The sequence below is a fragment of the Oncorhynchus tshawytscha genome, linkage group LG16 (assembly GCF_018296145.1).
Source record: "Oncorhynchus tshawytscha isolate Ot180627B linkage group LG16, Otsh_v2.0, whole genome shotgun sequence".
Classification (NCBI taxonomy): Eukaryota; Metazoa; Chordata; class Actinopteri; order Salmoniformes; family Salmonidae; genus Oncorhynchus; species Oncorhynchus tshawytscha.
The window spans coordinates 689,402-716,762 of NC_056444.1; the positions used below are offsets into that span (position 1 = coordinate 689,402).

Sequence of the window (27,361 nt, forward strand, 5' to 3'; positions counted from 1 at the left end):
CAATTGCTCCCAATGATGAACCAGACTTGTGGAGGTCTACAATTTTTTTTCTGAGGTCTTGGCTAATTTCTTTTGATTTTCCCATGATGTCAAGCAAAGAGGCACTGAGTTTGAAGTTGTGGATGTATTTCAAGCCCTAGGTACACCTCCAATTGACTCGAAATATGTCAATTAGCCTATCAGAAGCTTCTAAAGCCATGACATCATTTTCCAAGCTGTTTAAAGGCCCAGTCAACTTAGTGTATGTAAACTTCTGACCCACTGGAATTGTGATACAGTGAATTATAAGTGAAGTAATCTGTCTGTAAACAATTGTTGGACAAATTACTTGTGTCATGCACAAAGTAGATGTCCTAACCGACTTGCCAAAACTATAGTTTGTTAACAAGATATTTGTGGAGTGGTTGAAAAACGATTTTTAATGACTCCAACCTGAGTGTGTCTGTAAACTTCCGACTTCAACTGTATATACATTGATGTAACGATGTGCAAATGGTTAAAGTACAAAAGGGAAAATAAATAAACATAAATATGGGTTGTATTTACAATGGTGTTTGTTCTTCACTTCACTATTTATCATCTGGTGTAAATAGACTCTCTCTACAGCTGACTTCAAAAATGTAAGCCTATGTAACATTACACTAATAAAAACAGTAGGACTGAGGTTCATGCTGTAGGTCTGATGCATTATCACAGGGAGGAGGTGAGGGCACTGGCGGTTTGGCGCCAGGAAAATATCCTCTCCCTCGACGTCAACAAAATTAAGGAGCTGATCGTGGACTTCAGGAGACAGCAGAGGGAGCACTCCCCCACATCGATGGCACTGCAGTGGAGAAGCTAAAAAGCTTCAAGTTTCTCAGCGTACACATCATTGACAATCTGAAATGGTCCACCCACACAGTGAAGACCTTCAGGAGGCTGAAAACATTCAGCTTGTCCCCTAAGACCCTCACAAACTTCTACAGATGCACCATTGAGAGCATCCTATCGGGCTGTATCGCTGCCTGGTACGGCAACTGCACCGTCCACAACCACAGGGCTCTCCAGAGGGTGGTGCGGTCTGCCCAACGCATGACCGCGGGCACACTGCCTGCCCTCCAGGACATCTACAGCACCCGGTGTCACAAGAAGGTCAAGAAAATCATCAAGGGCATCAACCACCCGAGACACGGCCTGTTCACCCCGCTATCATCCAGAAGACGAGGTCAGTACAGGTGCATCAAAGCTGGGACAGAGAGACTGGAAAACAGCTTCTATCTCAAGGACATCAGAGTGTTAAATTAGCCATCACGGCTTCCACCCGGTTACTCAACCCTGCACCTTAGAGGCTGCTGCCCTGTATACATAGACATGGAATCACTGGTCACTTTAATAATGGAACACTAAATCAATTCAAATCCTATTGTATTTGTCACATGTGCCGACTACAACAGGTGTAGCCCTTACGTGAAATGCTTACTTACAACCCCTTAACCAACACTGGTTCAAGAAATGGTTTTCAGAAAATATTTACTAAAAACTAAAGTAAAAAATAAAATCAACTGTAACACAATAAAATAACAATAACGTGGCTATATACAGTCAATGTGCTGGGCTACAGGTTAGTCGAGGTCATTTGTACATGTAGGTAGGGGTGAAGTGACTATGCAAAGATAATAAACAGCAAGTAGCAGCAGTGTAATAACAAAGGCGGGTGTCAATGTAAATAGTCCAGGTAGCCATTTGATTAGTTGTCCAGCAGTTTTATGGTTTGGGGGTAGAAGCGGTTATGGAGCCTTTTGGACCCAGAGGTGATGCTCTAATATAGCTTGCCGTGCGGTAGCAGAGAGAACAGTCTATGACTTGGGTGCCTGGAGTCTTTGACAATTTTCTAGACCTTCCTCTAACACCGCCTAGTATATAGGTGCTGAATGGAAGGAAGCTTGGCCCCAGTGATATACTTGACATTATGCACTACCCTCTGTAGCGCCTTACGGTCAGATGCTGAGCAATTGCCATGCCAGGTGGTGATGCAACCGGTCAGAATGCTCTCCCTGGTGCAGCTGTAGATTTTTGTTGAGGATCTGGGGACCCATTTTTTCGTCTCCTGAGGGGGAAAAGGTGTTGCCGTGCCTTCTTTACGACTGTCTTGGTGAGTTTGGACCATGAAAGTTTGTTGGTGATGTGGACACCAAGGAACTTGAAATTCTCGACTCGCTCCACTACAGCCCAGTCGATGTGAATGGGGGCTTGTTCAACAGTCCTTTTCCTGTAGTCCACGATCAGCTCCTTTGTCTTGCTCGCATTGCGGGAGAGTTTGTTGTCCTGGCAGTCTGACCTCCTCCCTATAGGCGGTCTCATCGTTGTCAGTGATCAGGCCTACCACTGTTGTGTCGTCAGCAAACTTAATGATGCTGTTGGAGTTGTCCTTGGCAGTCATGGGTGAACAGGGAGTACCAGAGGGGATTGAGAACGCACCCCTGGGGAGCTCCAGTGTTGAGGATCAGCATGGCAGATGTGTTGCTACCTACCCTCACCACCTGGGGACGACCTGTCAGGAAGTCCAGGATCCACCGGGAGGTGTTTAGTCCCAGAGTCCGTAGCTTAGTGATGAGCTTTGTTGGCACTATGGTATTGAACACTGATCTGTAGTCAATGAACAGCATTCTCACATAGGTGTTCCTTTTGTCCAGGTGGGAAAGGGCAGTCTGGAGTGCAATTGAGATTGTGTCATCTGTGGATCGGTTGGGGCGGTATACAATTTGGAGTGGGTCTAGGGATGGTGTCGATGTGAGCCATGACCAGCCTTCCAAAGAAATTCCTGGCTACCGACGTGAGTGCTTCGGGGCGGTAGTAATTAAGGCAGGTTACCTTCGCTTTCATGGGCACAGGGACTATGGTGGTCTGCTTGAAACACGTAGGCATTACAGACTCGTTCAGGGAGAGGTTGAAAATGCCAGTGAAGACACTTGCCAGTTGGTCCACGCATGCTCTGATTACACGTCCTGTTAATCAGTCTGGCCCTTCGGCCTTGTGAATGTTGACCTGTTTAGAGGTCAGTTATTTCTCTTCCTGAGGGTCCCAGTGATCAAATGAAGTGCCGTTTTCTATGATAAAATCCATTTTTATAGCCTAAATCGAAACATTTTGTGACCCGTGTGTGCCATGAATTCCATCTCTATCAATTTTTTACGGAGCATTCGACGTAATTACAAACTGTAAACAATTGTTTATCTAGTCATGGTTGGTTTCAGTGCATTCCTCTGGATGTTTGCAACACAGCCAAACTTCATTGTTTTTTTTGCGGGGAGTATTGACCGAAGTGAGCTGATTTGAAGACAACGAGCAATGACTACCTTGCGCACCAATAATTTTAGCGAAGCTTCGTTGATTGACTGTATTTCTGCCCAATGACCACTGATCTTCTTGAAATCTAGCTGGGTAGATCGCCAATGAGCTGAGGTAAATGCCAGAATGTAATGGTTTTGGGTTGGACCACCATTCCTTGTTTGTAAATGCACGCGTAACGAACTCCATTCTCGCCTTGACTATCAGAGGAGTTGCTGTGACGCTTGTTACACGCAGTAGTATTTTGGAAAGTTGTATTTTCAACGATTTCATTGAAGACATCATGGCGAATAAATCAGGAAAAGCGAAGTCCAAGTCTAAGTAATTGCACCAGATTATAGAAGAGATTGATCGGGAAAGTGAGAGATTTTTTGTTTGAGGAATCGTTGAGTGTTATGATTCAAACAGGAGCTGTGGAGCTGTTTCTGCAAGGACAGGACGTACTTCTGGAAGGGTAAGTGCTAATGCAGTTTTATGAAATATAAATATATATATACAGTGGGGCAAAAAAGTATTTAGTCAGACACCAATTGTGCAAGTTCTCCCACTTAAAAAGATGAGGCCTGTAATTTTCATCATATGTACACTTCAACTATGACAGACAAAATGAGAAAACAAATCCAGAAAATCACATTGTAGGATTTTTAATGAATTTATTTGCAAATTTTGGTGGAAAATAAGTATTTGGTCAATAACAAAAGTTTCTCAATACTTTGTTATATACCCTTTGTTGGCAATGAGAACAATTGGTGGGTGACTAAATACTTTTTTGCCCCACTGTATATATATCTACACACTGCTCAAAAAAACAAAGGGAACACTTAAACAACACAATGTAACTCCAAGTCAATCACACTTCTGTGAAATCTAACTGTCCACTTAGGAAGCAACACTGATTGACAATAAATTGCACATGCTGTTGTGCAAATGGAATAGACAACAGGTGGAAATAGGCAATTAGCAAGACCTCTCCCAATAAAAGGAGTGGTTCTGCAGGTGATAATCACAGACCACTTCTCAGTTCCTATGCTTCCTGGCTGATGTTTTGGTCACTTTTGAATGCTGGCGGTGCTTTCACTCTAGTGGTAGCATTTGACGGAGTCTACCTGAGCCACAAGTGGCTCAGGTAGTGCAGCTCATCCAGGATGTCACATCAATGAGAGCTGTGGCAAGAAGGTTTGCTGTGTCTGTCAGCGTAGTGTCCAGAGCATGGAGGCGATACCAGGAGACAGGCCAGTACATCAGGAGACGTGGAGGCGGCCATAGGAGGGCAACAACCCAGCAGCAGGACCGCTACCTCCGCCTTTGTACAAGGAGCACTGCCAGAGCCCTACAAAATTACCTCCAGCAGGCCTCAAATGTGCATGTGTCTGCTCAAACGGTCAGAAACAGACTCCATGAGGGTGGTATGAGGGCCCGACGTCCACAGGTGGGGGTTGTGCTTACAGCCCAACACCGTGCAGGACGTTTGGCATTTGCCAGAGAACACCAAGATTGGCAAATTCGCCACTGGCGCCCTGTGCTCTTCACAGATGAGCACATGTGACAGACTCTGGAGACGCCGTGGAGAACGTTCTGCTGCCTGCAACATCCTCCAGTATGACCGGTTTGGTGATGGGTCAGTCATGGTGTGGGGTGGCATTTTTTGGGGGGGCCGCACAGCCCTCCATGTGCTCACCAGAGATAGCCTGGCTGCCATTAGGTACCGAGATGAGATCCTCAGACCCCTTGTGAGACCATATACTAGTGCGGTTGTCCCTGGGTTCCTCCTAATGCAAGACAATGCTAGACCTCATGTGGCTGTAGTGTGTCAGCAGTTCCTGCAAGAGGAAGGCATTGATGCTATGGACTGGCCCGCACGTTCCCCAGACCTGAATCCAATTGAGCACATCTGGGACATGTCTCGCTCCATCCACCATTGCACCACAGACTGTCCAGGAGTTGGCGGATGCTTTAGTCCAGGTCTGGGAGGAGATCCCTTAGGAGACCATCCGCCACCTCATCAGGAGCATGCCCAGGCGTTGTAGGGAGGTCATACAGGCACGTGGAGGCCACACACACACACTACTGAGCCTAATTTTGACTTGTTTTAAGGACATTACATCGAAGTTGGATCAGCCTGTAGTGTGGTTTTCCACTTTAATTTTGAGTGTGACTCCAAATTCAGATCCATGGGTTGATAAATTTGATTTCAATTGATAATTTGTGTGATTTTGTTGTCAGCACATTCAACTATGTAAAGAAATAAGTATTTAATACATTCAGATCTAGGATGTGTTATTTTAGTGTTCCCTTAATTTTTTTGAGCAGTGTATATATATATTTTTTTATATATACATATTTTGCAATGAAATGTGTGGTTTGTTTGTATATATCAGATCTCAGATACATACATTTTCAATTTTTTTATTCAAATGGAATGGAGTAGAACAGCAAACACACACATGGCCACTGCGCTTGCTACTCCTCTCCATTTCCATATGAAATAGCCATTGGGTGCGCTTCGGGGGAGGGCAGGCCCACAACAATGGCTGGAGTTGAATGGAACAGCACTTCACCTTAGTGACTGTTCCCTCTGCTCTATACAATACATCTGTTTATTTTATGTGATGATAAAAGGCTCATACAATACAAATATTTTTGTTTATGTTTTCTTTCACAGTGATAGCAACTCCGACTGGGAGCCCCTGGTGCCAAGCTGCCCGCTCTACCTCTGCCCCCTCTACTCCTGTCTCCAGTAGTGTTCATATGCCACAGTTCATTACTGCAGGCATGACTGTGCCTCAGGGCCAAAAGGGCATAGCATGGAGGCGTCGTTGTGTTCTGTGTCGCATGACCTGCACCACTTGTTCAGTTTGCCTCTGCTTTACATCAGAAAGAGACTGCTATGGGACATGGCACAGGCAGCAAAATATTGTGTAGAGGACTTCCAAAGGGTGTACTGTTTTTATTGAAAAGAATTTACATTTTTTATATTTTTTTTTTTGTGTGTTAGAATTGCTTTTTGATATGTTGTATATAGTTATTTGCACTGTTGTATATAGCTATAGGTCATTTCACCAATTCGGCCACTTGGGTACATTTGGACAACTTGTGTGGGACACCTGGTTGACTTCATGCTAAATGTCATGTAGCTCACTCATTCATGAAGTTATCAGTCTGAAACTTTGCACACCTACAGTTGCCCTCTTGTGTTATCCATCAAAATTATCTCCAGCATCCTATTCTAGTACATGTGAAAGATGATGCTACAACAATAAAAAACGTATGCTCTTTCTTTCTCTTTTCTTCCAACAGATCTACTGTGTTATATTCTCCTACATTCAATTAACATTTCCACAAACTTCAGAATGTTTCCATTCAAATGATACCAAGAATATGCATATCCTTGCCTCTGGGGCTGAGCTACAGGCAGTTAGATTAGGGTATGTCTTCAGGCGGAAATTGAGAACAAGGGATGCAGCCATAAGAGGTTAAACCAAATGACGACTGAAAGGGAACGTACAGTTATAAATATAACTACCGTTTCCTGAAGGAGGAAAAAATGTATAACATATTTTGCCCCAGTGAAAACAGGGGATTTTGGGCATGCTGAAGTGCAGTACTGAATTGAGGAAATGAATGCAAGCCCCGGTATTAGCCAGGAAGGAGGACTTCTGAGGCCGGGCTCGGGCATGCATTGGCCTGTTGGGTGTGATTTCACTTTTTTCAGGTGAATATGATTGGTCGTTGATACCTCGTTCCCTCCTTCAGGTAACAGTTACATTTATGAATATATGTTTTCCATACCAATTCATATGTCCTGAAACTCCCCTATAAACCACTGGATACGTTCCTGAAACGCCCCTATAAAACACTGGATACGTTCCTGAAACGCCCCTATAAAACACTGGATACGTTCCTGAAACGCCCCTATAAAACACTGGATACGTTCCTGAAACGCCCCTATAAAACACTGGATACGTTCCTGAAACGCCCCCACTATAAAACACTGGATACGTTCCTGAAACGCCCCTATAAAACACTGGATACGTTCCTGAAACGCCCCTATAAAACACTGGATATGTTCCTGAAACATAGACAGAGGGAGGGGGTGGTGTTTAGGGTTAGTGGTGGGGGAGGGTTAGGGGAAGGGAAGGGGGAAGGTTAGGGTTAGTGGTGGTAGGGGGGTTAGAGGAGGTGAGGGGTGGTGGGGGGTTAGAGTACTGACCGAGACCCAGGGAGAAGTGAGGGGTGGTGGGGGGAGGTTAGAGTACTGACCGAGACCCAGGGAGAAGGGAGGGGTGGTGGGGGAGGTTAGAGTACAGACCGAGACCCAGGGAGAAGTGAGGGGTGGTTGGGGGGGGTTAGAGCACTGACCGAGACCCAGGGAGAAGTGAGGGGTGGTGGGGGGGAGGACCCGGACATGTCGGCTGGTAGCAGTCATGTTCCTCAGCTCCACTGTAGTCTGAAGGAGGAAGAGGAGAGGAGAGGGAGAGGTCAATCGTTGCAAATAATGGATTCCACTGTCGTCGTTTATTGAAGCCTTGGTGAACCAGAATCACAGGGTTGTAGTTCAACAAAACCAGGGAATATCAGAGATCTTATGAGTACAATGACAAGAGAAACACTAGACAACAGTCCTGGAATGTTATGACAACATGTAGACACAGTGCCTGAGGAAACTATTTAGACCCCTCAACTTTTTCCACATTTTGTTAAGTTAGCAACTTTGCTATGGGACTTGAAATTGAGGTCAGGTTCATCCTGTTTCCATTGATCACCCTTGGGATGTTTCTACAACTTGATTGGAGACCACCTGTGGTATATTCAATTGATTGGACATGATTTGGAAAAGCACACACCTGTCTATATAAGGTCCCGCAGTTGACAGTGCATGTCAAAGCCAACACCAAGCCATGAGGTTGAAGGAATTGTCTGTAGAGCTCCAAGACAGGATTGTGTTGAGGCACAGATCTGGGGAAGGGTACCAAAACATTCCTGCCGTATTGAAGGTCTCCAAGAACACAGTGGCCTCCATCACTCTTTAAATAGATGTTTGGAACCACCAAGACTCTTCCTAGAGCTGGCCAAACTGAGCAATCGGGGAGAGTGGCCTAGGTCAGGAAGGTGACCAAGAACCTGATAGTCACTCTGACAGAGCTCCAGAGATCCTCTGTGGAGATGGGAGAACCTTCCAGAAGGACAACCATCTCTGCAGCACTCCACCAATCAGACCTTTATGCTAGAGTGGCCAGACGGTAAAATGCACATGACAGCCTGCATGGAATTTGCCAAAAGGCACCTAAAGACTCTCAGATCATCAGAAACAAGATTCTCTGGTCTGATGAAACCAAGACTGAGCTATTTGGCCTTAATTTCAAGCATCACGCTTGGAGTATACCTGGCACTATCCCTACGGTGAAGCATGGTGGTGGCAGCATCATGCTGTGGGGATGTTTTTCAGCGGCAAGGACTGGGAGACTAGTCAGGATCGAGGGAAAGATAACCGGAGCAAAGTACAGAGAGATCCTTGATGAAAACCTGCTCCAGAGCGCTCAGGACCTCAAACTGGGGGTGAAGGTTCACCTTCCAACAGGACAATGACCCTAAGCACACAGCCAAGACAATGCAGGAGTGACTTCAGGACAAGTCTCTGAATGTTCTTGAGTGGCCTAGCCAGAGCCCAGACGTTCAAAAATATATATATATATACATTTCACCTTAAAATTTAACCAGGTAGGCCAGTTGAGAACAAGTTCTGATTTACAACTGCAACCTGGCCAAGATAAAGCAAAGAAGTGCAGCAACACTCCCCGTCCAACCTGACAGAGCTTGAGGATCTGCAGAGAAGAATGGGAAAAACTCTCCAAATACAGGTGTGCCAAGCTTGTAGCATCATACCCAAGAAGACTCAATGATGTAATCGCTGCCAAAGGTGCGTCAACAAAGTACTAAGTAAAGGGGATGAATACTAATGCAAAAGTGATAGATTATTTTTAATAAATTACTAAAAATTTCAAAACCTGATTTGCTTAGTCATTATGGGGTATTGTGTGTAGGTTGATGGGGGGGGGACTACTTAATACATTTGAGAATAAGGCTGTAACGTAACAAAATGTGGAAAAAGTCAAGGGGTCTGAATACTTTCCGAAGGCACTATAGATTGCGAAATAGTTGGGAAGAGATTCGATGTAGTGATTCCTTGGCACATGGTTTATGAACTTTTCAATTTAAATTATACAAAATTCTTCCAACCAATTGAATGTTATATACAGTATAAGGGGGCTACAACCACCCTGGATGGTTCCGACCTAGAATATGTGGACATCTATAAGTACCTAGGTGTCTGGCTAGACTGCAAACTCTCCTTCCAGACTCATATCAAACATCTCCAATCTAAAATCAAATCTAGAGTCGGCTTTCTATTCCGCAACAAAGCCTCCTTCACTCACGCCGCCAAACTTACCCTAGTAAAACTGACTATCCTCCCGATCCTCGAATTTGGCGATGTCATCTACAAAATAGCTTCCAATACTCTACTCAGCAAACTGGATGCAGTTTAACACAGTGCCATCCTTTTTGTTACTAAAGCACCTTATACCACCCACCACTGCGACCTGTATGCTCTAGTCGGCTGGCCCTCGTTACATATTCGTCGCCAGACCCACTGGCTCCAGGTCATCTACAAGTCCATGCTAGGTAAAGCTCCGCCTTAGTTCACTGGTCACGATGGCAACACCCACCCGTAGCGCTCCAGCAGGTGTATCTCACTGATCATCCCTAAAGCCAAAACCTCATTTGGCCGCCTTTCCTTCCAGTTCTCTGCTGCCTGTGACTGGAACGAATTGCAAAAATCGCTGAAGTTGGAGACTTTTATCTCCCTCACCAACTTCAAACATCTGCTATCTGAGCAGCTAAAGCGATCGCTGCAGCTGTACATAGTCCATCGGTAAATAGCCCACCCAATTTACCTCCCTCATCCCCATACTGTTTTTATTTATTTACTTTTCTGCTCTTTTGCACACCAGTATCTCTACCTGTACATGACCATCTGATCATTTATCACTCCAGTGTTAATCTGCAAAATTGTAATTATTTGCCTACCTCCTCATGCCTTTTGCACACAATGTATATAGACTTTTTTTTCTTCTACTGTGTTATTGACTTGTTAATTGTTTACTCCATGTGTAACTCTGTGTTGTCTGTTCACACTGATATGCTTTATATTGGCCAGGTCGCAGTTGTAAATGAGAACTTGATCTCAACTAGCCTACCTGGTTAAAAAAAAGGTGAAATAAATCAAATAAATAAACAACCTTCCCAGCTCTGCACATTTTGTGCAGTCATTAGATTGTTTGTTTTGGTCCAGTCCATATGAAGCTTGTTTTTGGGCACAGGTCCAGTAATGGATGAAGAATTGCAACATTACTTTGAACTAATGCTGCAGAAAGCACTACTGGGTGATTTGAAAAGTCATAGTCAATTGATCAATAATATAATAATACTCTTAGCAAAATCTGTAGAGACTATGGGAATATAAAGGTTCAGAACTTTTGTGAAACATCACAGCACCGTTGAAAAATGGAAAATAGAAATCAAAACTGGATGGTGTTAAGAGATAGATGGGTGGGGTTGAATGGAACTGAAGGGTGGGACTAATAACAAGATAACTCATGTAAAATATACTTTGTCCGTAAAATGTATATAGGTTCAGAACTTTTGTGAAACAGCACAGAAACTTCTCACGGCTGAGATCCCGTTAACGGGATCGATATGACAACAGCCAGTGAAAGTGCAGGGCGCCAAATTCAAACAGAAATCTCATAATTAAAATTCCTCAAACATACATGTATTTTACACTATTTTAAAATATAAATATGTTGTTAATCCCACCACAGTGTCCGATTTCAAAAAGGCTTTACGACAATAGCATACCATGCGATTTTGTTAGGTCAGCACCTAGTCACAGAAAAACGCAGCCATTTTCCAGCCAAAGAGAGTTACAAAAAGCAGAAAGAGATAAAATGAATCACTAACCTTTGATGATCTTCATCAGATGGCACTCATAGGACTTCATGTTACACAATACATGTATGTTTTGTTAGATAAAGTTCATATTTATATCCAAAAATCTGTTTACATTGGCGCATTATGTTCAATAATGTTTTGCTTCCAAAACATCCAGTGATTTTGCAGAGAGCCACATCAATTTACAGAAATACTCATAATAAATATTGATAAAAAGATACAAGTGTTATGCATGGAACTTTAGATAAACTTCTCCTTAACTTCCTGCGTCGAGCCATCCCGGATCCGGGATCGTGAATACAGCCTCAAGCTCATTACCATAACGCAACGTTAACTATTCATGAAAATCGCAAATGAAATGAATATGCTAGCTCTCAAGCTTAGCCTTTTGTTAACACTCATCTCAGATTTTCAAAATATGCTTCACAACCATTGCAAAATAAGCATTTGTGTAACAGCTAGCGTGGCTAGCGTAGCATTTAGCGTTAGCATCAGCAGACAACATTTTCACAAAAAACAGAAAATCATTCAAATAAAATCATTATCTTTGAAGAACTTCAGATGTTTTCAATGAGGAGACTCAGATAGCAAATGCTCAGTTTTTCCTGAAAGATTATTTGTTTAGGAGAAATTGCTCAGTTTGGTGCGTCACGTTTGGCTACCAAAAAAAACAGAAAATTCAGTATTCAAAACGCCAAACTTTTTTCCAAATTAACACCATAATATCGACTGAAACATGGTAAACGTTGTTTAGAATCAATCCTCAGGGTGTTTTTCACATCTCTTCATGATTTATCGTTAGTTGAAAGCCTCCTCTCCTCTCAATCACTGGATGACTGTAGATCACGCACCAAGTTAGACAAAGGACACCGGGCGGACACCTGGTAAATGTAGTCTCTTATGGCCAATCTTCCAATGATATGCCTACAAATACGTCACAATGCTGCAGACACCTTGGAGAAATGATAGAAAGGGCAGGCTCATTCCCGGCGCATTCACAGCCATATAATGAGACAAAGGGAAACAGAGCTTCAAAAATTCTGCCCATTTCCTGGTTGAAGTTTCATCTTGGTTTCGCCTGTAGCATGAGTTCTGTGGCACTCACAGATAATCTTTGCAGTTTTGGAAACCTTAGTGTTTTCTTTCCAAAGCTGCCAATTATATGCATAGTCGAGCATCTTTTCGTGACATAATATTGCGCTTAAAACGGGCACGTTTTTTTATCCATAAATTAAAAGAGCGCCCCCTATATCCAAGAAGTTAATGCAACCGCTGTGTCAGATTTCAAAAAAGCTTTACCGAAAAAGCACACCATGCTATAATCTGAGTACAGCGCTCAGAGACCAAAACAAGCCATAAAGATACCCGCCATGTTGTGAGGTCAACAGAAGTCAGAAATAGCATTATAAATATTCACTTACCTTTGATGATCTTCATCAGAATGCACTCCCAGGAATCCCAGTTCCACAATAAATGTTTGTTTTGTTTGAAAAAGTCCATAATTTATGTCCAAATACCTCCTTTTTGTTCTCGCGTTTAGTTCACAAATCCAAATTTCGACGAGCAGGCCAGACGAAAAGTCAAGTTCCATTACAGTTCGTAGAAACATGTCAAACAAATAAACATAAATCTTCAATAATGTTTCAACCGGAGAATTCCTTTGTCTTTAGAAAGGAAAAGGAACACAGCTACCTCTCTTGGGCATGTGCATGACTGAGCTCATGGCACTCTGCCAGACATCTTGTTGAAACAGCTCTCATTCTCTCCCCCTTCACAGTAGAAGCCTTAAATAAGGTTCTAAAGACTGTTGACATCTAGTGGAAGCCATAGGAAGTGCAATATGACCCCATAGACACTGTATATTGGATAGGCAAAGACTTGAAAACCTACAAACCTCAGAATTCCCACTTCCTGGTTGGATTTTTTCTCAGGTTTTTGCCTGCCATATTTATTTATTTAACCTTTATTTAACCAGGTAGGCAAGTTGAGAACAAGTTCTCATTTACAATTGCGACCTGGCCAAGATAAAGCAAAGCAGTTCGACAGATACAACGACACAGAGTTACATATGGAGTAAAACAAACATAGTCAATAACACAGTATAAACAAGTCTATATACAATGTGAGCAAATGAGGTGAGAAGGGAGGTAAAGGCAAAAAAGGCCATGGTGGCAAAGTAAATACAATATAGCAAGTAAAATATGAGTTCTGTTATACTCACACACATCATTCAAACAGTTTTAGAAACTGTGTTTCATAGTGTTTTCTATCCACATCTACTAATAATATGCATATCTCAGCTTCTGGGCCTGAGTAGCAGGCAGTTTACTCTGGACACCCTATTCATCGAAGCTTCTCAATACTGCCCCCAGCCATAGGATGTTAAAAATATATGGCAAATAGAAATCAGTGGATGGACATCAGAAATAGATGGGAGAGGTTAAGGGTAGATGAAGGACAGGACTAAAAACAAACAAAATGTAACACTTGTAAAATAGTGTCCGTAAAATACGTAAAAGTATAAGATGGAAGTAGAAGCCTAAGTGTTGGTGTTCATTAGTTTTCTACAAATAGGGTGGTAGGGCTGGCAGAAAATAATGAAGGAAAATACTTTAAAAGATATGAGCATATATTGATAAGAGAAACACTAGCCAACGGTCCTGGAACGTTATGACTACAAGAGATAAGAGATTTTACTGGGGAAAGGTGAGGTGAAGGTTTGTTTCTGTACCATACCTCATACACCTGTCCCACTGTAGTCAGTACGTACCTCATACATCCATCCTACTGTATCCGTTACGTACCTCATACATCTGTTCAACTTTGGTATGTACATACCTCATAATCCTGTCCCATTGTAGTCAGTACGTACCTCATAAACCTGTCCCACTGTCATTAGTACATACCTCACATACCTTTCACTGTAGTCAGTACATACCTCATATACCTGTCCCACTGTAGTCAGTACGTACCTCATACCTGTCCCACTGTAGTCAGTACATACCTCATATACCTGTCCCACTGTAGTCAGTATGTACCTCATATACCTGTCCCACTGTAGTCAGTACGTACCTCATATACCTGTCCCACTCTGTAGTCAGTACATACCTAAAATACCTGTCCCATTGTCGTCAGTACATACCTCATACCTGTCCCACTGTCGTCAGTACATACCTCAAATACCTGTCCCACTCTATAGTCAGTGAAGAAGACAACAGGTGGATTGGCCAGGAACACAGGGATGGGCTCAGCTGGGGATCTGGGGGGGAACAACATGAAGACAGGTTATGGGGCATTATTTACTGCGCTGTGATAGGTAGACAGACTGGAGGATGGGCAACTGATGAAAAACACAATGACACAGAAAACAGACAGGTTTGTGTGTCCTGAATATACTGTATATCTGTCATGCATGTCTACTCCAGGTAATTATTAAGTTAACCATATTAGGATTTAAACATTTAGTTTCCAACTTTAGTGTTGTCTCCATGCTGCCGCTGATATACACCCAATAATGGAAGGAAGCTGACTTCTAGGAATGTAACAACTAAAATCTAATGGAACTAGAAACTGACATTTTTTGAAGAAAATGTGTGCTTGTTAGCCTTGAAGTGTTATGGTTTAGTTGAATAGATCCCCAGAAGCTGTTGACATGCAGCAGCTACTCTTCCTGGGTTCCAAACAAAACATAAAATACACCAGGGTACATAAGTTATAGACAAGAACAACAAGACAATATTAAATTAAATAATAAAAAGACATCAAGAGACAGAAACAAATGACTACTGTATTTACACACTATTCCTACAGTATATACATATTCATATATTTATACACAGAAAAGTTAATGCGAGCTTCAGAAAGAGGAGGCTCTGTGATAAAAAACATATTTAAAACCATATTGTAAGGCTAAACCTGCTTTACCTGAGTAACCTCTGGTAGCAGAGCATTCCATGATGACATGGCTCTATATATAACTGAGTAACAGATCATTCCACGAAGACATGGCTCTATACATAACTGAGTGTGTTTTTGGTTTGGGTAGAGTGAAGAAACCCGTAGTGGTGTCTGGTGGGTGTGTAAAGTGCATTCGGAAAGTATTCAGACCCCTTGACTTTTTCCACATGTTGTTTTATATTAGTCTTATTCTAAAATTAAATAGTTTTTTCCCCCTCATCAATCTACACACAATACCCCATAATGATGAAGCAAAAACACATTTTTAGAAATGTCTTCTTGGGTATGTCAGGTTGGATGAGGAGTGTCTCTGCACGGGTATTTTCAGGTCTCTCCAAAGTTGTTCGATGGGGCTCTGGCTAGGCCACTCAAGGACATTCAGAGACTTGTCCCGAAGCCACTCTTGCGTTGTCTTCAGGCCAAAGAGTTCAGTCTTGGTTTCATCAGACCAGAGAATGTTGTTTCTCAGGTCTGAGAGTCCTTTAGGTGACTTTTGGCTAACTCCATGCAGGCTGTCATGTGCCTTTTACTGAGGAGTGGCTTCCGTCTGGCCACTCTACCGCAAAGGCCTGATTGGTGGAGTACTGTAGAGATAGATGGTTGTCCTTCTGGAAGGTCCCATCTCCACAAAGGACGTCTGGAGCTCTGTCAGAGTAACCATCGGGTTTCTTGGTCACATCCCTGACCAAGGCCTTTCTCCCCCGATTGTTCAGTTTGGCGGCCAGCTCTATGAAGAGTCTTGGTTGTTCCAAACCTTCCATTTAAGAATGATGGAGGCCACTGTGTTCTTCGGGACCTTCAATGCTGCAGACATTTTTTGGTACCCTTCCCCAGATCTGTGCCTCGACACAATCCTGTCTTGGAGCTCTACGGACAATTCCTTCAACCTCAGGGCTTGGTTTTTGCTCTGATAGGCACTGTCACCCGTGGGACCTTATATAGACAGGTGTGTGCCTTTCCAAAACATGTCTAATCAATTGAATTTACCTGAGGTGGACTCCAATCGAGGTGTAGAAACATCTCAACGATGGTCAATGGAAACGGGATGCACCTGAGCTCAATTTCAAGTCTCATAGCAAAGGGTCAGATGATGGGTGTAATGGTCCTGTGGTACTATCAGTATGTTCTCAGTTAGATGATGGGTGTAGTGGTCCTGTGGTGCTCTCAGTATGTTCTCAGTGAGATGATGGGTGTAATGGTCCTGTCAGTATGTTCTCAGACAGATGATGGGTGTAATGGTCCTGTGGTGCTGTCAGCATGTTCTTAGGTCAGATGATTTGACATTGTTAAATCTATCTTCTTATATATTATTCTACGTTCTGCTTTGAAAACAGCAGCTACACCAGCAGGCTATGGATGGAGTGACTGAAAACCAATAGGCGCTAATTCTCATCATGTCTCAAACAAACACACAAGCGTTCATTGCCTGCATTCCCAAATGGCACCTTATTTCCTATATAGTTCACTACTTTAGACCAGACCCCTATGGGCAGAAGTGCACTACATAGGGAATAGAGTGCCATTTGGGACAGAAGCATCATGATTTGTATAGACATGACATCATGCTGATCCAGGGTGTTTCACTGGGATCATAAACTCAGCAGAAAAAGAGAAGTCCCTTTTTCATGACCCTGTCTTTCAAAGATAATTAGTAAAAATCCAAATAACTTCACAGATCTTCATTGTAAAGGGTTTAAACACTGTTTCCCATGTTTGGTCAATGAACCATTAACAATTCATGAACATGCACCTGTGGAACGGTCATTAAGAAACTAACAGCTTACAGACGGTAGGAAATGAAGGTCACAGTTATGAAAACTTAGACACTAAAGAAGCCTTTCTACTGACTCTGAAAAACACCAAAAGAAAGATTTCTGCTAGAGGACTGCAGATGTGGCCAGGGCAATAAATTGCTATGTCCGTACTGTGAGACACCTAAGACAGCGCTACAGGGAGACAGGACGGACAGCTGATCATCCTCGCAGTGGCAGACCACGTGTAACACCTGCACAGGATCGGTACATTCGAACATCACACCTGCGGGACATGTACAGGATGGAAACAACTGCCCAAGTTACACCAGAAATGCACAATCCCTCCATCAGTGCTCAGACTGTCCGCAATAGGCTGAGAGAGGCTGGACTGTGGGCTTGTAGGCCTGTTGTAAGACAGGTCCTCACCAGACATCAACAACATCGCCTATGGGCACAAACCCACTGTCGCTGGACCAGACAGGACTGGCAAAAAAGTGCTCTTCACTGACGAGTCGCGGTTGTCTCACCAGGGGTGATGGTCGGATTCGCATTTATTGTTGAAGGAATGAGCGTTACACTGAGGCCTGTAATCTGGAGCGGAATCGATTTGGAGGTGGAGGGTCCGTCATGGTCTGGGGCGGTGTGTCACAGCATCATCTGACTGAGCTGGTTGTCATTGCAGGCAATCTCAACGCTGTCTGTTACAGGGAAGACGTCCTCTTCACTCATGTTGTACCCTTCATGGAGGCTCATCCTGACATGACCCTCCAGCATGACAATGCCACCAGCCTTACTGCTCGTCCTGTGTGTGATTTCCTGCAAGACAGGAATGTCAGTGTCCTGCCATGGCAAGCAAAGAGCCCGGATCCCAATCCCATTGAGCACGTCTGGGACCTTTTGGATCGGAGGGTGAGGGCTAGGGCCATTCCCCCCTGAAAGGTCTGGGAACTTGCAGGTGCCTTGGTGGAAGAGTGGCGTAACATCTCACAGCAAGAACTGGCAAATCTGGTGCAGTCCATGAGGAGAAGATGCACTGGAGTACTTAATGGCCACACCAGATACTGACTGTTACTTTTGAAACCCCCTTTGTTCAGGGACGCATCATTCCATTTCTGTTAGACACATGTGTGTGGAACTTGTTCAGTTTATGTCCCAGTTGTTGAATCTTGTTCATACAAATATTTACACATGTTAAGTTTGCTGAAAATAAATGCAGTTTGCTGAACCAGGGTGTTTCACTGAGCTCATAGTTTTCCAGGTCAGTGTTACGACTTCTAGGAGTAGTGGGTGCGGAGTCAGGCGCAGAGAACAGAGGGTAAGGGACAACTGTATTTATTCCGGAGAAAAGTAGGTCACGCCAAAACACCAGGCGCATACAATGACCGGCCCAAAAACAGGACACAAACAGTCCGGAGAAATACAGAAAATATCACATCCACAAAACGAACAGAGAAACAAGCCCGCACAAAAGCCGGCGGGCTTACTGGGTTTAAATAGCCCACAATCACAACCTAAACACAAAACAGGTGCAACTTATCAGACACAACTAAATGAAACAGAAAAGGGGATCGGTGGCAGCTAGTAGGCCGGCGACGATGACCGCCGAGCGCCGCCCGAACAGGAAGAGGCACCATCTTCGGAGGGATTCGTGACTGTCAGGTATGAGGGTAACTGATGTTCAGACAGGAAGGAAGTCATATAGAACTAATTTACACCTAATATTGAGGAAGGATTATCTTGCCCATATGTAATTATACCTTTATTTAACAAGGCAAGTCGGTTAAGAACAAATTCTTATTTACAATGACGGCCTAGGAACAGTGGGTTAACTGCCTTGTTCAGGGGCAGAACGACAGATTTTTACCTTGTCAGCTCGGGGATTCGATCTAGCAACCTTTCAGTTACTGGCCCAACACTTTATCCACTAGGCTACCTGCCGCCCCACAGCCCGGCGTATAATAATTACATATGAATGACCAATAGAGTCAGAAACGGATCATGGACTGGAGTTCATCCTGTCAGTCAACACGTCATTACTTCTAGAACCAAGCAGTAGACATTCAGAGCTGCACTTCCTGTGTCGGTTTGCGCTTGTAGCATAGAAGAGAATTGTTCCGCTCCAAACGGCCCCCTATTCCCTGATCCCAGTGAAACACCCTACACTAGTCAGAAGTAGTGCATGTAATAGGGAATTGGGGGCCATTTGGGATGCTACAAGTCCAAACCAACACAGCCTAGGCTACCTAGTTCTGCAAACACATGAAGCTGAACAGAGTCCTACCTCTCCTGCTTTTGCCTCTTCCTTCCCCTGTCTCCCTTTTCCCAAAGCAGGATGAGCGACTTGCCCCCCTGGTGTGCGTTGGGGGGAAGGAATCTGGGGTTCCGCAGGAACTTGTGTCTCTGCTGTAGTTTCTGAAGGCCAGCCCTCTCCTCTGCTCTGCTCTTAGCACTCAGCTCATACATCCACTTAGGCTTCCTCACTCGGCACACCTTCTGGAATAGAGCAGAGGTCACATAGTGGTGACCTGACACTCGTCAACACCAGCAGAGGAGAGGTCACATAGTGGTGACCTGACACTCGTCCATACCCAAATCTTAACCCACCCCTTCAAAGTATTCAAAACAAGCCTTCATACAAGACCACCTCTGTGTCCTACCTGGCTAGGTAGGCTTCGGGTGGTGCAGGTGTCTGAGCTACAGGCAAGGGTGAGGGACGTTTCTGACTCCTCCAGCAAGCTCTGGGCTGTCCGCTCTGGGGGAGGGATCACTGTGTAGCCATCGTCCTGGGGAAGGTAGCATATGTGTCTGTTGTAGGACACCGTCGGCTTGGCAAAGCCTGGGGGGGACATGGCTGGGAGGACAGACAGACGACAGAGTTAAAAGAGACTTACACTGAAGGGTAAAGTGTTTTCAGAGTACTTTAAAATGGATGGTCTGTTCTAAATTACACACTACTGTACCTCTGGGGGGCACACTACTGTACCTCTGGGGGCACACTACTGTACCTCTGGGGGCACACTACTGTACCTCTGGGGGCACACTACTGTACCTCTGGGGGCACACTACTGTACCTCTGGGGGGCTTGGGGGCACACTACTGTACCTCTGGGGGCTTGGGGGCACACTACTGTACCTCTGGGGGGCTTGGGGGGCACACTACTGTACCTCTGGGGGCTTGGGGGGCACACTACTGTACCTCTGGGGGCTTGGGGGGCACACTACTGTACCTCTGGGGGGCTTGGGGGGGCACACTACTGTACCTCTGGGGGCTTGGAGGGGCACACTACTGTACCTCTGGGGGGCTTGGAGGGGCACACTACTGTACCTCTGGGGGCTTGGAGGGGCACACTACTGTACCTCTGGGGGCTTGGAGGGGCACACTACTGTACCTCTGGGGGGCTTGGAGGGGCACACTACTGTACCTCTGGGGGGCTTGGAGGGGCACACTACTGTACCTCTGGGGGCTTTGATGAGCGGGTTCAGTCCTGTGATGTAGTCTTCTGGACAGATCAAGTTGTTACTCTTCAGAAGGCCGTTGTCAACACACCACATGAAGGTCCACCTGACTGAGGAAACAAACACTTATTTTAGGTGGCAAGGCTTATTGCAGTGATCTCGTCACAAAGCACAAGGCTTATTGCAGCGATCTCGTCACAAAGCACAAGGCTTATTGCAGTGATCTCGTCACAAAGCACAAGGCGTATTGCAGTGATCTCTTCACAAAGCGTATTGCAGTGATCTCTTCACAAAGCGTATTGCAGTGATCTCTTCACAAAGCGTATTGCAGTGATCTCTTCACAAAGCACAAGGCTTATTGCAGTGATCTCTTCACAAGGCTTATTGCAGTGATCTCTTCACAAAGCACAAGGCGTATTGCAGTGATCTCTTCACAAAGCACAATTGCAGTGATCTCTTCACAAAGCACAAGGCTTATTGCAGTGATCTCTACACAAAGCACAAGGCGTATTGCAGTGATCTCGTCACAAAGCACAAGGCGTATTGCAGTGATCTCGTCACAAAGCACAAGGCTTATTGCAGTGATCTCGTCACAAAGCACAAGGCTTATTGCAGTGATCTCGTCACAAAGCACAAGGCTTATTGCAGTGATCTCGTCACAAAGCACAAGGCTTATTGCGTGATCTCGTCACAAAGCACAAGGCTTATTGCAGTGATCTCGTCACAAAGCACAAGGCGTATTGCAGTGATCTCGTCACAAAGCACAAGGCGTATTGCAGTGATCTCGTCACAAAGCACAAGGCGTATTGCAGTGATCTCGTCACAAAGCACAAGGCGTATTGCAGTGATCTCTTCACAAAGCACAAGGCGTATTGCAGTGATCTCTTCACAAAGCACAATTGCAGTGATCTCTTCACAAAGCACAAGGCTTATTGCAGTGATCTCTACACAAAGCACAAGGCGTATTGCAGTGATCTCGTCACAAAGCACAAGGCGTATTGCAGTGATCTCGTCACAAAGCACAAGGCTTATTGCAGTGATCTCGTCACAAAGCACAAGGCTTATTGCAGTGATCTCGTCACAAAGCACAAGGCTTATTGCAGTGATCTCGTCACAAAGCACAAGGCGTATTGCAGTGATCTCGTCACAAAGCACAAGGCGTATTGCAGTGATCTCGTCACAAAGCACAAGGCGTATTGCAGTGATCTCGTCACAAAGCACAAGGCGTATTGCAGTGATCTCGTCACAAAGCACAAGGCGTATTGCAGTGATCTCTTCACAAAGCACAAGGCGTATTGCAGTGATCTCTTCACAAAGCACAATGGCGTATTGCAGTGATCTCTTCACAAAGCACAAGGCTTATTGCAGTGATCTCTTCACAAAACACAAGGCTTATTGCAGTGATCTCTTCACAAAGCACAAGGCGTATTGCAGTGATCTCTTCACAAAGCACAAGGCGTATTGCAGTGATCTCTTCACAAAGCACAGGGCTTATTGCATTGATCTCTTCACAAAGCACAGGGCTTATTGCAGTGATCTCTTCACAAAGCACAGGGCTTATTGCAGTGATCTCTTCACAAAGCACAATTGCAGTGATCTCTTCACAAAGCTTATTGCAGTGATCTATTCACAAGGCTTATTTGCAGTGATCTCTACACAAAACACAAGGCGTATTGCAGTGATCTCTTCACAAAGCACAAGGCGTATTGCAATGATCTCTTCACAAAGCACAAGGCTTATTGCAGTGATCTCTTCACAAAGCACAAGGCTTATTGCAGTGATCTCTTCACAAAGCACAAGGCTTATTGCAGTGATCTCTTCACAAAGCACAAGGCGTATTGCAGTGATCTCTTCACAAAGCACAAGGCTTATTGCAGTGATCTCTTCACAAAGCACAAGGCTTATTGCAGTGATCTCTTCACAAAGCACAAGGCTTATTGCAGTGATCCCTTCACAAGGCATCCCACGGTACAGTTTGTAATACCCTAGCTCCTAGAGGCTAGTGATACAGCAGCATTAAAGAGTGATCCAGACCAGTATACCTGGAGGCAGACCCAGCTGTTGGTAGGCCTCTCCCACCTCCTCCACCACCTTGGTGAGGGCCCTGCTCTCTGTGGCCGTGGCCTGGACCCGAGCCTGAATGATGTGGTTCTCCAACATGTCAGCATCACGCATCCGACGGCTGTACTCTGAATGGACCTGGAGGCTCAAGCAGTGAGAAGTTATGTAGAAAAACACAAACACAGGGACCTTTATTCTGAGGGGTTGGGTTAAATGCAGAAGACATTTCAGTTGGACTAGGTATCCCCTTTCCTTTCCCTTACTTAATGTTCATTGGTTGCACTGATGCGCCAAATGCAGGTTAGCATTTCTTGTCATGAATCTTGTTCTGGAGGCAGCTCTGCAGAGTGGTCAATAGCTGGCACTAACCCTAACCCTCACTAGCCCCAAAGTCATATAGTCTAATTAACCACACCGCTAACCCTAATGTCTAACACACTAAAGTCTAACACACTAAAGTCTAACACACTAAAGTCTAACACACTAAAGTCTAACACACTAAAGTCTAACACACTAAAGTCTAACACACTAAAGTCTAACACACTAAAGTCTAACCCTAATGTCTAACACCAACCCTAATGTCTAACACCAACCCTAATGTCTAACACCAACCCTAATGTCTAACACCAACCCTAATGTCTAACACCAACCCTAATGTCTAACACAAAACCTAATGTCTAACACAAAACCTAATGTCTAACCCTAATGTCTAACCCCAACCCTTGTGTCCGTGTCCAACCCTTGTGTCCAACCCTTGTGTCCAACCCTTGTGTCCAACCCTTGTGTCCAACCCTTGTGTCCAACCCTTGTGTCCAACCCGTGTCCAACACCTAACCCTAATGTCTAACCCTAATGTCTAAACCTAACCCTAATGTCTAACCCTAATGTCTAAACCTAACCCTAATGTCTAACCCTAATGTCTAACCCTAATGTCTAACCCTAATGTCTAACACCAACCCTAATGTCTAACCCTAATGTCTAACACCAACCCTAATGTCTAACCCTAATGTCTAACACCAACCCTAATGTCTAACCCTAATGTCTAACACCAACCCTAATGTCTAACCCTAATGTCTAACACAAAACCTAATGTCTAACACTAATGTCTAAACCTAACCCTAATGTCTAACCCTAATGTCGAACCCTAATGTCGAACCCTAACCCTAATGTCGAACACTAACCCTAATGTCGAACACTAACCCTAATGTCTAACCCTAATGTCTAACCCTAATGTCTAACCCTAAAGTCTAACCCTAAAGTCTAACCCTAAAGTCTAACCCTAAAGTCTAACCCTAAAGTCTAACCCTAAAGTCTACCACTAACCCTAATGTCGAACACAAATGTCGAACCCTAAAGTCTACCACTAACCCTAATGTCTAACCCTAATGTCTAACCCTAATGATTACCACTACCCCTAACACCAACCCTAACGTCTAACCCTAATGTCTAACACCAACCCTAACCCTAATGTCTAACACCAACCCTAACCCTAATGTCTAACACCAACCCTAACCCTAATGTCTAACCAACCCTAACCCTCATGTCTAACCCTCATGTCTAACCCTCATGTCTAACCCTCATGTCTAACCCTCATGTCTAACCCTCATGTCTACCACTAACCCTCATGATTCACCCTCATGTCTACCACTAACCCTCATGATTCACCCTCATGTCTACCACTAACCCTAATGTCTAACCCTAAAGTCTAACCCTAAAACCCAACGCCTCACCCCCACGCCTCACCCCAACCCTAATGTCTAACACAAAACCTAACGTCTCACCCTAACGTCTCACCCTAACGTCTCACCCTAACGTCTCACCCTAACGTCTCACCCTAACATTAAATTAAGAGGCCTATGAATCCTACCTTTCACATCACCTGAAATAGGTATCCAATAACTTTCGCAGTGCCAACATACTGGGCAAGTGACCAGGTTGTTGTCCATCTAGGTAACATGGCTAACAAGGTTGGTTGTTAAACAAATAATAGCGGCCCGCATCATGGTTAATGCAATTATTAAATTTCACCCGCAAATTCGCAGCAAAAAATAATAATGTAGGCCTAGCTCCTGCATAGAGTCGTACCAGTGGAATCGTTTGTTCCAAAGATTAGCGATTGAAGAGCAAACTGAAGTGAAGAGAAAATTCTGCATCTCTTTGATGACAGTGCTTCTTTATAATAAACTGACCCTTAGCCATCCGAGTTTTACAGAGAACAAACTGAAGGAGGCTTTTGTGTATATATTTCAAAATGAACTCCTATCAATTCAGTGACCTATGACAATTGGATAAGACACAAAACATGATGTGATTGGTAAATGAGTTGCAAAAACCTGACCAAAAAAGGCAATCTTGAAGCATATAAACACATTTTATTTAAATTATCTTAGATAGAAAATGAAGGAGGCTTTTATATCTGTAAATGAAACTGATGAAGGTCAACACACAGACAGACACACACAGTTTGCAAAGGGTAGTGAGGGCACATAGCTAGCTAGCTATATTTTGTAGTTGTTGAATGGGTAGCTACCTGTTGAAGATCCTCCACATATTTGTCATGGTAGTTGTTGCCTCCCCTTCTTGTCTTGGTGAGAATGGCAACTGTGTCTTTCCCAATAATCTCTGTTGTGTAGAGATCCTTGAAGATGCTTGCCAATAAATGTGAAATGTCCTATTGGAAAATATAGCATTAGACTAACGTTAGTCAATGACTCTTCTTGAATGAAACACACTGACATTACCACATAGTTAGGCCTACTAATTAGCCAGCAGCAGACCACTCTGCATCCCACTGCTGGCTTGCCTCTGAAGCTAAGCAGGGTTGGTCCAGGTCGGTCGCTGTACAGGAGACTAGATGCTGCTGGAAGTGGTGTTGGAGGGCCAGTAGGAGGAACTATTTTCTCTGGTCTCCAAACAATGCCCCAGGGCAGTGATTGGGGACATTGCCCCAATCACTGTGTAGGATGCAGTCTTTCGGATGGAACGTTAAACAGGTGTCTTGACTCTCTGTTGTCATTAAAAATCCTGTGCCACTTATCATAATAGTAGGGGTGTTAACCCTTGTGTCCTGGCTAAATTCCCAATCTGGCCGTCATACCAACACGGTCACCTAATCATCTCATTTCTCTCCACTGTAACTATTTCCCAGTTCGTTGCTGTAAATGAAAATGTGTTAAGTCAATTTACTGGGTAAAAAAATGGTTTAAAAAAAAAAGCCTAGTTATTGTAAGAATCAAACTGGCATGATAAAATCGTTAGTGCTAACCTGTGTTTTTTCTGATGCAGGTCGATGACGGTTCATGGACGGGTCTAACCCTGTTTGGGGTCTTGGCTGAGATTCCTCAAGCATGGTTGCAGTCTGTTGGGCCAAACAGTTGTGAGGTATAGTAGCTTAATTAAGTCTACGACAAAACACACATGATTAATCTATAATTCATGCGTAAATATTCTATTGTGTGGTTCACAAACCTGGCAAGGTGTGAAAGTAGCACTTTTCTTCCCAGCTTCTGCCGCCAGCTCTTTGTGTACAAGTAGTAACCATAGAAACGGCCCGGGGTTCTTAAAGGGGCCAGAGCGTTTTACCCAAAACTCGTTCATTTGAAGTCAATAATACATTTCTAAATGTGCACTAAAATCTTTACTCTATCAAATACTATTACTGTCATATTTTCACCTGTCAAAAATGACAATAGTTTTGCCAATCTAAATAGTCCAGTGCTACTATTTGCTTGATTAAACGTGCAAGAATTCTGCAGGAATCAACTATTACAGAATCAAGACACTTGAGAACATGTCATCTGCTGCTTTTGTAGTTTCCAACAGGATCCAGCATGCCTGCTATGCTGCAAACGTTCTGGCATGCTCACATACTCTAGCTGGCAATAGGGGCCTTTTACTTTACGACAGCAAAGACAGAACAGTATGAAGACAGGCAGAAATTGCTTCTCCTATTCACCTCATTTGCAAACGATTTTAAAACATGGAAGCCACACGCGGAAACGATATATACAACTTCCTCTGCGCTCTCGCTTTATCATAATTCTTATGCGCGCCACTAGAAATCACTGCATTGGTATGTTTCTGTCAAAATACACCAGATTACTGGCCTTCTAATGTGCCTCGACCTATAGACTAAACTGCCGTGAAAAAAACCCATAACCGATCCAAATAGTTTCCCAATCAGGCAGGCTTTATGCAGTCATTTCGAACTGAATATGCATTCAAAACGCCAGGCTTTTGAGTGGTTATTCAAAGGCTATTCCCTGCAGTTTACAGCTTAGACTAGAGTTTTGTACCCACTTGAAAACATTCTTCATTACATTGTGTTGTTGTGGCCGAGGTAGGATACGTGTATTGTCCCTAAAAACAGAAACAATAGGGTAGCTTTTCGAGCTGCATACCGGGGAACTGGGAGAGAGCGCACCTCAGCAGCGCACATAGTGTCGTCAATCTATGACTTCTTTATGTGACATGCTTTATTTCACTGTCTAAATTGACAGGATATATTCACTGCGGTATTGAGCTCCTAAATGATGTGTATGCTTCTAACTTGGACTATAGGCTAGGGGAGACAAGGGATGATTTTAACACTTTTCTCATGTCAGTTTCACAGAGATCGTTTTTGGTAGTGTATTCAAAACTTGATACAAACAACCTACATTTGTCCTTTACAAATGGGTGTGGTTATTAGATGTGTAAATCAAACTGCAAATGCATGGTGTTGTCTTAAATACAAAGAGTGAAGTGTTACAATTTACCCCATGGTCTGGGTTTATTGTGACCGTGTTTGGTGTGAAT

The 27,361-nt window shown here is 44.0% G+C and overlaps 1 protein-coding gene across 2 annotated transcripts in view; it reads right to left on the bottom strand.

The window, feature by feature from the left end:
- The window catches only part of dlec1 (DLEC1 cilia and flagella associated protein), an 81,322-nt gene extending 55,217 nt beyond the window's left edge, over positions 1–26,105 (bottom strand). The window contains exons 1-9 of one of the 2 annotated variants that reach the window (XM_042298658.1): positions 26,033–26,105; positions 25,830–25,922; positions 25,095–25,235; positions 22,546–22,702; positions 20,503–20,613; positions 19,706–19,899; positions 19,330–19,538; positions 14,512–14,596; positions 7,687–7,774 (exon numbers count right to left, since the gene is read on the bottom strand). In XM_042298658.1, coding sequence (XP_042154592.1) covers positions 7,687–7,774; positions 14,512–14,596; positions 19,330–19,538; positions 19,706–19,899; positions 20,503–20,613; positions 22,546–22,702; positions 25,095–25,235; positions 25,830–25,913 — 1,069 coding nt within the window. In that variant the 5' untranslated portion in view covers positions 25,914–25,922; positions 26,033–26,105. Of the gene's footprint in view, positions 1–7,686; positions 7,775–14,511; positions 14,597–19,329; positions 19,542–19,705; positions 19,900–20,502; positions 20,614–22,545; positions 22,703–25,094; positions 25,236–25,829; positions 25,923–26,032 lie in introns of both variants that reach the window. The other variant, XM_042298657.1, reaches the window with a different exon arrangement.
- Positions 26,106–27,361: the final 1,256 nt, after the last annotated feature.